The sequence below is a fragment of the Coffea arabica genome, chromosome 10e, assembly GCF_036785885.1.
Source record: "Coffea arabica cultivar ET-39 chromosome 10e, Coffea Arabica ET-39 HiFi, whole genome shotgun sequence".
NCBI classification, from domain to species: domain Eukaryota; kingdom Viridiplantae; phylum Streptophyta; class Magnoliopsida; order Gentianales; family Rubiaceae; genus Coffea; species Coffea arabica.
Genome location: NC_092328.1, coordinates 43,210,591 through 43,226,572, shown reverse-complemented (window position 1 = coordinate 43,226,572; position 15,982 = coordinate 43,210,591). Strand labels below are relative to the sequence as shown.

At 35.3% G+C, this 15,982-nt stretch overlaps 1 protein-coding gene across 1 annotated transcript; it reads left to right on the top strand.

Moving 5' to 3' along the window:
- Positions 1 to 8,485: 8,485 nt before the first annotated feature.
- On the top strand, positions 8,486 to 14,138 carry LOC113711500 (metal transporter Nramp7.2-like). The gene is made up of 13 exons (XM_027234662.2): positions 8,486 to 8,636; positions 8,725 to 8,803; positions 8,910 to 8,950; positions 9,338 to 9,416; positions 9,513 to 9,617; positions 9,750 to 9,859; positions 10,573 to 10,754; positions 10,871 to 10,940; positions 12,051 to 12,224; positions 12,789 to 12,893; positions 12,998 to 13,129; positions 13,239 to 13,334; positions 13,639 to 14,138. The coding sequence occupies exons 1-13, from the start codon at positions 8,535 to 8,537 to the stop codon at positions 13,966 to 13,968; spliced, it is 1,605 nt and encodes a 534-aa protein (XP_027090463.1). The 5' UTR covers positions 8,486 to 8,534; the 3' UTR covers positions 13,969 to 14,138.
- Positions 14,139 to 15,982: the final 1,844 nt, after the last annotated feature.

Genomic DNA, 15,982 nt, shown 5'->3' with positions numbered 1-15,982 from the left:
TCATTCATGATGCAAGTGTGTGTAAATATATGTATATACAGATATACATATAAGGATTAAGTCCACTTTATATCCTTAAACTTGTATCACTTTTTCACTCTGTACTCTAAATTTCAATTTGAGATACTTTGCATCATAAACTCTTAATTTTAAACACTTGACACCTAAACTTTCAAGTTTATTCCATTTAAATCTAATAAATGATTATCTTCGCAAAATTAACGAGATAAAAGATAGTGCAAAATTAACAAGATAAAAGATGGTACAAAATAATGATAATATATTAAATTTATTTTTGCTACAATACTTTGGCACCTTTTGATTACTTTCAACACATTATCATTAATTTTTTGGGTTCTTTATTACATTAATTTTGTAAAAGTTGTCATTGACTTGACTTAAATAGGACAAAGTTGAGAGTTTAACATGCAAGGTGTCCAAAATTTAAGTTTAGTGTGCAAAGTAAAAAAGTAATACAAATTCGAGGGTACAAAGTGGAGTTTGTCCATGCAAAAATATAAACCCAAAGACGGTGTAAATTTCATAATGAATCTTAGTTGTTGGAAAAGGGGTACAAGTGCAGGCACACAATATCAGAGTAAACCCAAGATAAATAACTCTTTCCCCGAATACTAGTTAAAATAGGAATAAATCAAATCATCAAGTAATAATATCAGCAGTGATAATAAAATGCAAGAAAAATAAAAGGCACAAGACCCCAGAATTTTTACGTGGAAAACCCAAATTGGGAAAAATCACGGGACCTAATCCAGTCAAAAATCTCCACTATCACAATAATGGAAATACACAGGTCTACCCGAAGTATTCGAGTGACAACAATATCACCAATACCAACCAAGCCAATCTACTACAAAATCACCCCCAAAAATTATAACTGTCAAAGAAGTAGGTTTGGAAAGGTATTACCAAACGAAGAGGAAATCCGAAATCTGAACCGGTAGATGAGTAGAGCCTGACGAGAGGATCGCGTGTGTAAAATTTCGTCTCAATTGGATTTCAAATCACCTTCCAACTGAGGCTTCAAAGTTGCAAAGAATTTTCTCTCTCTAGCTCTCACTCTATCTCTCTCTTCGTTTCTCTCAAAAAAAGGAGGAAGATGGCAGCTGACCTTTTCTCTCAATCTCAAGAAGCAAGCGACGGCTGCAAAAAAGTATTTTAGCTTGAGAAACCCTTAAGCACTTGCATAAGTGGGTTGGCCCACAAATGGGTTGGCCCACAAATGGGTTGGCCCACAACACAAGTCCAACAATCTCCCCCTCCAGCTCATTTGGGGGGTTCGACTAGACATGCTTCTTGTCTGCAAAACAAGAGTTTCTCCTTAGGTAATGTCTTAGTAAACATGCCAGCACCATTATCATTTGTATACACCTTCTCAAGTGTCAACAGTTTGGAATCCAGTACTTCTCGAATCCAATGATATCTCACATCAATGTGTTTGGATCGAGAGTGAAATGTAGAGTTCTTACACAAATGAATAGCGCTCTGACTGTCACAGTAAAGACTATACTTCTCTTGTTTCATACCCAACTCTTGAAGGAATTTCTGCAACCAAAGAGTCTCCTTGCATGCTTCAGTAATTGCGATGTACTCCGCCTCCGTACTAGAAAGGGCGATACATTTCTGTAACTTATTTTGCCATGACACTGCTTCCCCTACAAATGACACTGCTCCCCTGCAAAAATCATCAAGTACCCAGATGTGGACTTCCTATTGTCAAGATCACCTGCCATATCTGCATCAGTGTATCCATCTAGCATAGTTTTACCATTGCCGAAACATAGACACAATCTAGAAGTTCCCTTGAGATACCTGAGAATTCATTTGACAGCATTCCAATACTCCTTACTAGGATTAGAGATATACCGACTGACTACTCCAACTGCATGAGCAATATCTGGCCTGGTGCAAACCATAGCATACATCAAGTTACCAACAGCCGAAGCATAAGAAACCTTCTTCATGTCTTCTTTATTTTTCTCACTTGTAGGACACTGCTTGATATTCAGTTTAAAGTGACCTGCAAGTGGAGTTGAGACTTCCTTAGCCTTGCTCATGTTAAACCTGTTGAGTACTTTCTCAATGTATTTTTCTTGAGACAACCAGAGCTTCCCATTTTGCCTGTCACGTGAGATTTTCATCCCCAGTATCTGTCTAGTCAGATCCAAATCCTTCATTGCAAAGGATTTACTTAACTCCTTTTTTAACCTGTCAATTTTTATAGTATCACGGCCGACAATCAACATGTCATCAACATATAGCAAGAGAATAACAAAATCACCATCTAAAAATTTTTTCACATAAACACAGTGATCAGATGTAGTCCTGTGGTACCAATGATCTGTCATGAAGGAGTCAAATTTCTTATACCACTGTCTCGGTACCTGTTTCAATCCATACAAACTCTTCTTGAAACGGCATATAAGATTTTCATTGTCACTTTCTTTGAACCCCTCCGGTTGCTCCATGTAGATCTCCTTTTTCAAGTCGCCATGTAGGAAGGCTGTCTTCACATCAAATTGTTCAATCTCCAAATTCAAGATGGCTGCAATACCAAGAACAACTCGAATTGATGACATTTTTACCACAGGAGAGAAGATTTCTTCAAAATCTATACCCTTCTTTTGACTAAATCTCTTCACAACCAATCTTGCTTTGTACTTTGGTTGTGAGCTGTGCTCTTGATTCTACAACCTGTAAATCCATTTATTCTTTAGAGCTCTCTTGCCCTTAGGCAGTTTCACTAACTCATAAGTGTGATTCTCATGCAGGGACACCATCTTTTCTTGCATGGCTCGCAACCAATCTTCTTTGTTCTCATGCTCTAAAGCCTTACAGTAGGATTCTGGCTCTCTTCCATCTGTTAACAACAAATATTCATGATGATTATATCTACTAGAAGGTCTCCTCTCTCTGGTAGATCTTCTAAACTCATCCTGTGGTGGTGGTGGTGGAGTAGGTGGTGCCTCATGCTCAGGTTCATCAGCAGTAGGATTATCACCATCATTAACATCCTCTCTCTGCTCTGTCTCAGCTCCCCCTTGATTAAAATCAACAGGTATTGGAATTGGATCTGGATCTGAATTTGAGCTAACAGGAATGTCATCTGAAAATTTTGACTTATCACCTTTATCAATGTCTTCAATGGTTTGATCTTCAAAGAAGACAACATCTCTGCTCCTGATCACTTTCTTCTCAATAGGATCATACAACCTGTAACCAAAATATTCATGTCCATAACCCAAAAAAATGCATTGCTTTAATTTTACATCAAGTTTTGACCTCTCATATTTGGAAATATGAACAAATGCCCGACAACCAAAAACTCTCAAGTGCTTAAAGGACACATCTTTTTACGTCCATACCTTCTCTGGGATATCACCATTTAGAGGAACTGATGGAGAAATATTTATCAAATCAACTGCAGTCCTCATTGCCTCATCCCAAAAGGATTTTGGCAACTTAGTATTAGAGAGCATATATCTGACCCGTTCAGTGATGGATCTATTCATCCTCTTTGCTACTCCATTCTCTTGAGGAGTTTTTGGCACAGTTTTCTCCAATTTGATCCCACGGGACTTGCAATAGATTTCAAATAGTCCTCTATACTCACCACCATTATCAGCACGTACACACTTTAACTGCTTACTAGTTTCTCTTTCAACTTTGCTATGAAAGTCTTTAAACACATCCAAAATCTAATCTTTGGATTTCAAAGCAAAACACAAAACATTTCTAGCAAAGTCATCAATAAAAGTTACAAAATAAACAGCACCACCAAGAAACTTATCTTTCATATAACAAACATCAGTGTGCACCAATTCTAACGGATTCAATTTTCTAGATAGAGAAAAATTTTGAAATGTAAGTCTGTGTTGTTTAAGTGCATTACCTCTAACTTCAGGTAGGAGTTGTTTGTGAACAAATATCTGAATCTCTTTTTCACCCATGTGTCCAAGTCGCCTATGCCAAAGATCAATTGAGGAATCACGAATTGCATTCACTTCTCCCTTTCTCAACTCAGCTTGCATCACGTAGAGGGTACCATGCTTCTTTCCTGTGGCAACAACGAGATTTTCTTTGCTGAGTTTTCATTTGCCTCCACCTTGCGAGCTATAGTAGCCTCATCGTCAAGTTTTCCTGTAGAGATAAGATTAAGGTGAATATCAGGGACATGTCGAACATTTCTCAACATCAGTTAGCACCCGTTATTTGTATCCAAATACATGCCAACAACATTGCATGAGACCTCATTTCCCATTCTAACATATCCAAAATCCCCTTCGGTGTAGGTTGAGAAGAAATGCTTGTGAGGAGTAACATGGTAGGATGCACCCAAATCAACAACACAATCACTGTCATAATGAATAATATTCACTTGACCGTCATCACAGAACACAAACATATCATCATGAGCTGCCACAACTGCTGTAGTCTCTTCATCACCTTTTTCCTTCGCCTTACCCTTTTTCTCAGCTTGTTCCCGTTTTAGGATTCTACATTCTTTCATATAATGTCCATTCTTCTTACAATAATAGCATGCAATATTTTATCACGACTCAAACCTGCCTCTGGATTTGTCATTCCTGTTATGGGTCCTCTACTTTTGCTTCTCCCTCTTCTTTCTTTTTTTTCTGTCACCAGGATTTGGGACTCATAGACAATTTCTTGTTCCTTCCTCCTGAACTCTTTATTCATCACGGCCTCTTTTGCAATAGCCATGGTCAATACACCATTCGGAGCTAAATTGCTGACAGAGACCACCATGGTTTCCCAACTATCCGGTAGTGAACTGAATAATAATAAAGCCTGCACTTCATCTTCCAAATTCAAATTTAACGTAGTTGCCTGATTTATCAATTCCTGAAAATTACTCAGGTGTTCAATCATATCTTCCTTATCTTTATATCTCGTGCGAGTAATCTGCTTTAGACAACTAGCCTTGTTCAAATCAGTCTTCCGTTCATACATACTTTCAACCTTTTTCCATAATACATCAGCTCTGGTGTCATTAGCAAAATGTTGAAAAATATTTTGACCAATCCATTTTCTAATATTACCAATAGTTTTTCTGTGCATAACAGCCAATTTTTCATCACTCATATCACTTGGTCTACCTTTATCCCCTAGAACAGATTCAAACAAATCTCTACAATACAGGTAGTCTTCCATTCTAGACTTTCAAATCGAATAATTAATAGCATTCAATTTTATCATGTAACCACTATCCGAATCATCCATTTTTAACTAGTACAGCTGAGCAGTCCAACCTGATTGCTCTGACACCACCTGTTGGGAAAGGGGGTACAAGTGCAGGCACACAATGTCAGAGTAAGCCCAAGATAAATAACTCTTTCCCCGAGTACTAGTTAAAATAGGAATAAAGCAGTGATAATAAAATGTAAAAAAAATAAAAGGCACATGACATCAGAATTTTTACGTGGAAAATCCAAATTGGAAAAAATCACTGGACCTAGTCCAATAAAAAATCTCCACTATAACAATAATGGGAATACACAGGTCTACCCGAAGTATTCGAGTGACAATAGTATCACCAATACCAACCAAGCCAATCTGCTACAAAATCACCTCCAAAAATTATAACTGTCAAAGAAGTGGGTTTAGAAAGGTGTTACCATACGAAGAGGAAATTCGAAATCTAAACTGATAGATGAGTAGAGTCTGACGAGAGAATCGCGTGTGTAAAATTTCGTCTCAATCGGATTTCAAATCGCCTTCCAACTGAGGCTTCAAAGTTACAAAGAATTTTCTCTCTCTAGCTCTCACTCTATCTCTCTCTTCGTTTCTCTCAAAAAAAGGAGGAAGATGGCGGCTGACCTTTTCTCTCGATCTCAAGGAGCAAGCGACGGCTGCAAAAAAGTATTTTAGGTTGAGAAACCCTCAAGCACTTGCATAAGTGGATTGGCCCACAAATGGACTGGCCCACAACACAAGTCCAACATTTAGGATCCTATTACATAATCCCCTATTACACTTCTCTTACACTCTTTGGTTGGTATAAATTTTAAAATATTTGGTGCATCTTTTCGCAGGCTCAGTGTACATAAAAAATGACCCCAAATATTACAAGTTTTACACTAATAAAACACAAATTGGCGTAAATTTTGAGGTAGACTCGCCAAGTGGAAAGACACGCAAAATATTGCAAGATTTATACCAATCAAAGAGTGTAACAGGAATGCAATAGAGAATTGTATAACAGAAAAGCCATTAGTCCAATGGGCTCAAAGAGAACTTTTCACCTAGAAGTAGCCAGGAGTAATTGGAGTGTTACTCATTTAGTCAGGATGGGAGCCTAAATTTTTTTATTTTTTTGAGGAAGGAAACTAAAAAAATAAAATGACTTAATAAACAATTAGTTAGGTTCCAACAAATAAACAACTTGGCCTTCGAACTTAGTAATGTGGCCGGAATTCCTTGGGTAATGAAAACGAGACAATGGAGCCCTAGAGGCTTTGGAAAGAAAAGGGATCCGAGTCACGGGTGTAATCATAAATGGGTCGATGAATAAATACAAGACACAGCTCTGACACAATATATGATAAATAATCTGAGATTCCATCACAAGACTAATATACTTTGATATACACATAATATTTGTATTTTTAATTTGACAATATACTTTGATTTTTTTTTTTTACACATACATGCTAATTAATATTTGTTTGTTTAGTATAGACTTTCAATTCTGTTATCATGGTATATTGTTCCCAACTTTTGGGATCCGAAAGAAATTATTTTATCCAAAATTGACAGTCAAATACTACCTAGGTTCAATTCAAGTGCCCATGATGTTGAATGAAATGTAATAGAAACACATTTAGTTGAGTTGAGGCCTCAGGACCTCAATCCCCTTCCCCCTTTCCACTTCTTAAATTTAATCCTTCTCTACAAGAAAACACTTGATTTTCATCCATAATGCTAGTTTTAACTCCATTATTACATAGGATCTAGTAGATTCTAAATTCTTATTCTTGTTGTAGAATGGAAAGAAAAGCAATTAATAGTTTCCATCAATTTTTTATTCGACTTTCTTGAAAATATTCAAACAACCTAATTTGTTTGACAATTGCCCTGGTCAGACTTTTGATCTTGCTACTAGTTTAAAATAAGTCTGCTTTAGGGTAATTTCCTATTATTTCATTTCTATGATTTTCCGGTCAAAAAATTAATATTTTGATAAATCTATATGACTTCTACTCATTATACCCAGTAGAGATAAAACCACTAACTAATGAATCAGGCTGTTGACTTCCATAGGGAAATCCAAATGCTATTCCTAAGACGTGCCCGGAACAGTCATTGTGCTTGGACAGCATTTTTCATCAGACAATCGAGCCATGAGAAAAAGTACATAAAAAACAAAAGAAGAATCTTAACTCCCCAAATCTTAACTATACAAAACTTGCCCTTTCCATGCCTTATTCTTCGTCCCATTGTATCCAAGGGCAGTAATGTACAAATTTTCTTCCAGAAAAGAAAAGATGACGCGGAAGGGGGAGTTACATCCATGAAAGGTTTCACGAACTCTTTCTAAAAGAGAAAAAAAATCAAGGGCTATACACGATCGAACACTTAAATAACAAGGTCAATTATAATCTTAACCTTGAACGCACTCAAAAAGTAGTATAAAACCCAACACAAATAGTGTTAATATTCGATTTAATTGTCAAAAGATCAATAATGCACTATCACAACTAGGTCTATTTGTAGTCTCTAAATTACTCGAAATAAATAAGGAATAAGGAATAGGAAACAATAACATAGAGAAATTACTCAACTAACAACAAGCTATTAAAACAACTAAACAGAAAAGGAAACGAAATAAAGAAAAAAACTGCTAAAAATCTCATCTGGCCGCCGTGGAAAGATCCAGGGCCAGATCCAAAGCACACAGGATTGAATTTCCGGTTGAATCAAAGTTAGGAGGCAGGCAAGTGGCTTCAAATCCGATGTAGCGATTAATAGACAGGGGCACAGACGGTTGTCAGTAACAACCATTCAAAATAGTATAAGGATTTTTGAACAGATTGTAATTTAAATTAAATTGTTTGTATATCTTTATAATAGAGGTATAATATTTTATTACTGGTTATGTGGATTTCATACATAATGATTACGTATCTGTTATGAAGCAATTCAATTTGACTGCATAATAATTACTCTCAACCCTAGAATCTGTTGATCAGAAAGGAAGACTGTAGACAGAAAAAGATGGCAACGAGAGTGAGATTTTTGCTCCTAATTAATCATTGAGGCAGTTCAAGTAGTGAAGTTAGCTTCGATGAAAACTTCCTCAGTTACTTACGCATTAAAACAGCATGAAGAATGCTTGATTGCCATGGCTTTTTCCATCAATTTTTTTCTTTAATTCTGTATCATTTTCCCTTTTTCTCATGCGGTCAAACCACCCCTTAAATCTTCACTATAAAAGGTCTGATGCAGTAGAAATAAGTAGCATCCCAATTCCTTCTTTTATTCAAGATTGTAGTAATATGGATAGTTTGCAGCTACAACATGGGAACGAAGGCAGCAAAAGAATAGTTGCAGTTGACGAAAGTCCACCACCCACCGATCCCGGCAAACATTTTGATCAGGTTAATTGATTGCTGCTGATTCCAGCAAGTTTTGGTTAGGAAAGATTTAACATGAATGTTTATTTAATTTCTTCAATTTAATTGTTAGAAACCTGGATGGAGAAAATTCTTCTCATTCGTGGGGCCAGGATTTCTTGTTTCAATGGCATATCTTGACCCCGGAAACAGTGAGTCTCCATCTCTTTCACCCTCAACTAAAAAAGGAATAAAAAGGTCGGATGATTTTGATTAATTAAATACGGATTTGAGTTAATTAAAGGTGCCAATTTGCAGTGGAAACTGATATGCAAGCTGGAGCAGACCATCGATACGAGGTAATTTAATCAAGGGTTTTCACAAACTTGTACTACCAGATTTATGTCAAAATTACCATGTGAAAATATATTACCATCCATCGTCCCTCTCGCATTCAAATATGTACGTTTCTTAGGTAACTTTAATTTTTCAAAAATTTGACACTTGGGAGTCGAGACATCTCTTAGCGAAACTCATTAGATAAACCCTTCAATAAAGATTTTTCTAAGCCTTTATATTCGTACAATATATTCTAGGATTTGGATGGTCCTAAATTTGATCCATTTGTTGAAAATGAAATAAATTGATCATGACACCCTCTAACGAAAATAAGGCTAACAATACTAGAGCAAATTGATGAAATGCTATGTTGAAAATGGCACTAACATCTTATTGTACTCAAACAGCTACTTTGGGTGATTCTAATCGGATTAGTTTTTGCTCTTATAATTCAATCATTGGCTGCAAATCTTGGTGTAACCACTGGTAAGACAATCTGTACATCAACAATTAATGCCATCTTAGTCATTATTAATTAGCTCATAGGATTTAAGCCTAACATATTTGTGTTTCATCATCTAGGGAAACATCTAGCAGAGGTCTGCAGGGCTGAGTACCCCAAGTATGTGATATACTGCCTATGGGTGCTGGCGGAAGTTGCAGTCATTGCAGCTGACATCCCTGAAGGTAATACAATGTTAATACTGAGATTGAAGCAATTGGATGATCCAAAATTAAAATATTAAATGTTAAATATAAAAAGTATATATGACTCTCTAATTATTGTTTTCTTTTTATATTTTGTTGGAAATATAACAGTGATTGGGACAGCATTTGCCCTTAATATATTGTTCCATATCCCACTTTGGGCTGGAGTTCTTTGCACTGGCTCCAGCACTCTCTTATTGCTTGGTTTGCAAAGATATGGGGTAAGTTTAACGATGAAGCTAGGCCTTTGATATAATAACAGAATTTTATAGTAGTGTTTGGATAGCAAATTATCCCAAATAATATTTCGCTTCCATCATAAACATATTTTTCAACCCATCTTTTTATATTCCCAACCACCTTTTTATTTCATATACATCACATCATAAAAAATGTTACAGTAATTATTCCAAATAGTATTTCAAATAATACTGTATAACAACCCGTTTTTTAAGTGTACTATTTCTATGCCTTGGAAGCACAAATCTGGACAAAAAATAAAAACCTTGTATTTAAAGGGATTCTCGTAAAGTCATAGATCCTATGTCTTATAACTTTTGAAAGTTACAAATGTATATACAACTCCCTTTTGTTACTTGTATCGCTTAGCTTAGGAATAACGTAGACGTTGAAATTGACTCCAAAAAATAAATACTTGTATTGTTTTGGACGTTAAAATTTAGGGGTTAAAATATTTAAAATATATGGATAAGGTCATAAGATAGCGATAGGTTTAGGAAAATTTTGTGGCTAAGAATGGTCTTTAACTTTGAAAATCATATCCATATTTTCCTAACACGGCATGGGAGGGCAGGAATACAGAAGGTTTTCAAAGAACTTTAAAGGTGAAAAGCATTTTTTTTTCATATTATTGAGAGAAAAAATATATTTTATTCCATTAATGTATTTAATTTGCTATTGTGGGTGTGAGTAGGTGAGGAAGCTTGAATTGGTGGTCTCAATACTAGTATTTCTCATGGCTGCATGTTTTTTTGGAGAGATGAGTTATGTAAAGCCCCCAGCAAAAGATGTGCTTAAAGGAATATTTGTTCCCAAGCTTAGTGGTCATAGTGCCACTGGTGATGCCATCGCCTTAATTGGTGCACTTGTTATGCCGTAAGTCTGAACACGCACCCTCGCGCGTGCACACATATATACATACATATATACATATATATATATATATGTGTGTATTATTTTCTTTAAATATTATTAATACTTAAAATTTGCAGGCATAACCTCTTCCTTCATTCGGGTCTTGTACTTTCTCGCAAGGTACCAAATTCTGTGCGGGGAATCAATGTAAGTATACATATGATAGACACAATATAGTTTTCTTTAATTTTTTGTTTCTAGAAAATGGCAATTAACACAAAGCATTAGCATTAAAATCATAAATATATGGCAGATAAAATACGGACCATTTAATTGAAAAAGCATATGGTTCAGTCCAATATGTAGTCTAAGTTCCTTGGATACAGTTTTTGCATTGCACTTCGTCAGTTTATTAGCTTCAAATGATTAGATATAGAGAAAAATGACTATATACATATACTGTATATATATATATATAGACACACACAAACACCCATATTTTGCTCACTATGGGTCAATTTCTTAACCTTCTCGTTCTCCCTTCTTGCTTCTTCCTTTCTCCTCCTCCTCCCCAGATGAGAGACATTTTAGAGAAGGATAGCAAAATCTGATGTCAAATTAGATTTTCTGTTGTGTCATGTGGGCATCATGTGTATGTCTTTTTGGTCTATGTGACGAATGTCAACGAGGAAGAAAGAAGATAATAAAACAGACAAAGGAAGAAAATCAATTGCACATCGAATTGTTGTTGAAATATATGTAAATTTCAAATTTGTGTCCCACAATTGCAGGATTTATGTTACTTATTCTTTATTATTTTTTTTATGAAATGCAAAATGAAGAGAGTTTTTGGGGGGGAAAAAAAATTCAACATATGGTCCTATTGGAAGCTAACATACTAGTAGTATGTGTATAGCATTTAAAGTATACAGGCCAAAGAAATGTAGGCATGTGGATTTATAGTCTGACCAACAAATCAAAAAGAGAGAAAAGGAACGTAAAGCATCACAGAAACGCGACCAGAATATGTAGAAAGCATTGCTTATTTCTTTTTGCAGTCATTCTTTGTGTGTTATAAGTGAAAAATCATAAAATTTTCTTTCTTTGTCTGTTATAGAGAAGGCGTACCTTTTTTTATTTTCTTTCTTTTTATACCATCATCATTAAATTAAATGCATGACGTATGAAAAAAATTTGAATTTCAAATTAATTGTCATGTATTTAACAGTGAGAATGCATACATTGCTATTAATTCTTAAAATATTGTTTAACATTAATTCATTTGTTAATTTTCTTGATTATCGACCGACTTTGCAGGATGCATGTCGATTTTTCTTGATTGAAAGTGGACTTGCATTACTTGTGGCATTTTTCATCAATGTGGCTATCATCTCCGTAACTGGAGCCGTTTGCTCCGCGACCAACCTTTCCCAGGAAACAAGTGATAGTTGCAATAATATTACACTCAATTCTGCCTCTTTCCTTCTCAAGGTTAAATTTCAATTTTAATTAAATTGTATTACAACGAACTATAAATTTTATCCGAATCAAAGGGTACGCCGAATTTTTCTCAAAGATTATGCTGCTTTTTATCATCAAATAAAAAAAAATTAACCTTTTTAGAAGAATTTATTATTCTAGATCACAAAGCCACTCTCCATATTTTTACTATGAAAGTATTTATCTTAAACTGGAAAAGAGTTAAAGTTTGCATAATCATAAAAAATTTAGTGAAACTCTTCGATTCTGATAATTCTCAGAAAATGTTCATATAGCTTTTGGTGTCTAAATCCCAAAAATTTACAATTCTCCTTCTTCTAGCACATTTGGCTTTTGGGGTTGTATAGAAACATTTTGCAAAATACCTACCAAAGGACTAAATTGGTGCAGACAAATATGATTTTTAAAAGCTAAAATTTAATTCATTTCGGGATAGAGTTGAAATCATGAAGACAATAGATTATTCATACTGTCCACTTTATTCCAATTTCGATTTAATTATAAAAATCTGGGTACTTTACTTAAGTTGGTATTGACATGGATTATTATCAACAGAATGTTCTAGGAAAATCGAGCTCTATATTGTATGCAGTTGCTTTGCTAGCATCAGGACAGAGCTCTGCAATAACTGGCACATATGCTGGACAGTTTGTTATGCAGGTAATATTGGTCTCTACAGAATCCCTTAATTAAGATTCAAATCTATATAATTTTAACAAGAATATTTTTTTGTTTGTTTTTTGAAAAAAAAAAAATTAAATTAGGGTTTCTTAGACTTGAAGATGAAGATATGGCTTAGGAACATCATGACTAGGAGCATTGCAATCACGCCAAGTCTGATTGTATCAATCATTGGTGGATCTTCTGGAGCAGGCCGACTTATTATAATTGCTTCAGTTTGTACTCTGCTTTAGACATTTATTTCTTAATTAATGTCTACTTAAACTTAACCTTTTCCTTTGTGATTTGGACTAAATTTTGAATATTCTAATGTGAACTTTGCAGATGATACTTTCATTTGAACTACCCTTTTCTCTCATGCCTCTCCTTAAATTTAGTAGCAGTACCTCCAAAATGGGGCCACACAAGAACTCTATATATGTGAGTATTTTCTACTTCTTTACTCATTCAGAGTTATAATAAATAAGATATGAGATACCCAATAATTATTTGGCCAATTGAGACCTTTTAGATGTTAATGTTCAAATTTTAGTGGCACAATCATTATTGAAAAAATTGCCAAATTTACCCTTCTCAAGTCAAGATTTAAGTTTTGAATTGAAGGGGTAAACTCATTTTTCATTAAAATTTCTCTGCCTTTGACATTTGAGTTGTGGCAAAATCATAGGCAAACCTTTTATTACATGTTTATAAAAGTCTTGAATACTCTTCAATCTTCATCCAGATCATTATTGTTTCATGGATACTGGGACTAGGAATCATCGGCATCAACATCTACTACCTAAGCACAGGTTTCGTTGGATGGTTAACTAACAACAGCTTACCAAGAGTTGGAAATGTATTTATTGGAATCCTAGTATTTCCTTTGATGGCAGCCTACATCCTTGCTGTGATCTATCTTATGTTTAGAAAAGATCATGCTGTCACATTCAAAGAGCCAATAACATTTGATCCAAATGCTCAAGTTGATATGGAAAATGGGAACCCTAATCCACATCATGGAGATTGTATTCCACATAGAGAAGATTTAGCAGACATTACTCTTCCTGAATAAAATTGTTTACTTTTATATTGTATCTAAAAAGGGTTTCAAAGGGAGAAGAAACTAGAGATGTTTTATTCTCCAAAATTGTCTCTCCCGTGTAATTTGTGGCCTAATAATTGTACGTTCCTGTGCGTAAACTTTTTCCCCGAAAAGTTCAATAGAAATCTTTTTTCTCCCCTTATGTTGGAGTAAGTGGAAATACTCATCTTTCTTTTCTTTAATGATGGTTTACGTACCAATTTTCTAGGTAATTTAGCTTGAAGTCATATCTAAAGAAGGTAAATTGGTTACTAGAACGGATTGATAATAAATAAATTAAAAAGAAAAAAAGTCCAAATTCCCACCTAATCATGTTTATAATTTGTTAATGGAGTGGGATATTTGGCATAAGTGTCTTGACATGGTTTGAGTTTATACTTAGTAAGTTTAAAACATGTGCTTGGATAGAAGTTTATTTGTAAAGATTTTTTTGATTACATCAGAAACACGTTTTCCAACAACTTTTTTTATCTTTTCAGTCACTTTTTTATCTTAAATACACATTAATCCAAAAAAAAAGTGCTACAGTATTTTTTCAAAATATTATTCCAAATAATCTGTAATCCAAACACACAAATATTTGGTTTATACCTTTATACAACCTATCACTCTTTTCTTGATCAATGAACACTTTATTTGCCTTTAAATAGAGAAAATTATGAGACTAAACATTAGTGTTACATTTTCTCTTTCCTTCAATTTGGAGTCGTTCTCATCTGAATTATAGGTCTTCCCCAAATTTTGGGGGCGATGTGTTGTAACTTTCCAAGCTTGGTTCTCACCAAAAAGGATGCAAGGAGCAAAAAAGCTTAAAATTACAAGGCATATGATAGATCTGAAAGAAATTGTTTTTGGGGTTGATGCCTGCTAGAACTTATTTACCCATTTTTAGCATTGGCTTCATCTGTTCGATGATGCACCTCGAATGGGCTAATTCATGTTTTCTTTTTCCACCAATAAATGTTGCCTTCTGGTTTTTGGACAAAAAGTCTCGTGTGCTGGGGGGAGAACCATTATGTATAGGGTATCGCAGCAGATACAATGCTTTTTTCTGAGAAGTACTTCAAGCAATTGAATAGTTCTAATTTTACAAATTTGCTTGCGAAGCAAATTTGGAGAGTCATCACTAATCCAAATTTGCTAGTAAGCAAAGTTTTGAAAGCAAAGTACATGAAAGAGGGAAACTGGATAGAAACACAACCCCCGCCCACGGCTTCTTGGTGTTGGAATAGTATCCACAAGGGGGGAGAGTTATTGCAACAAGGGCTATGGAAGAGGGTGGGAGATGGTAGAACAGTGAGGGTTTGGGAGGATAAGTGGATACCTGGATCGACCAATGGTTGCGTATCAACTCCAAGACCAACAAGCTGCCCACTCGTATATGTCCATGAATTAATTGAGGATGGGAGGTGGAAATCTGATCTCCTGCAGCTGTGGTTTAGGAGTGAAGACATCACTCTCATCTCCAGCATCCCTCTTAGTATTTTTGGCAGGAAAGACAGGTTTTATTGGCAGTATAGCCAATCTGGAAGTTACACAGTAAAGACTGGCTATGCTGTCGCAAAAGGGACAGTTGCCAACATGAGGAGCAAAACGGCACATGAACCTGAAACGAGTTGGGAAATTAGGAAACATACGGTATGGAAAAGGCTGTGGAGTTTGAATATCAAGCTGAAACTAAAACACTTCCTATGGAGATGCCTACAAAATGCCTTGCCTGCAAATGAAACACTTTTTAAGAGGATAGGAAAGGGAAGTAACATATGTTCCTGCTGTGGTGACAATGCTGAAACCATTGAACATATGTTATTCTTTTGCCCAACTGCCAAAGTGGTATGGGAACTTGCTCCAGTGAAATGGGACGGGATAGCTGAACTACAAGGCAACTTTTGGAACTGGTGGGTTGTTGTGATGCAATCAGCAAAGGAGGCGCATGGCCTGGACAGAATCCAGCTTACGGTTAGCATTTTATGGCAAGTGTGGA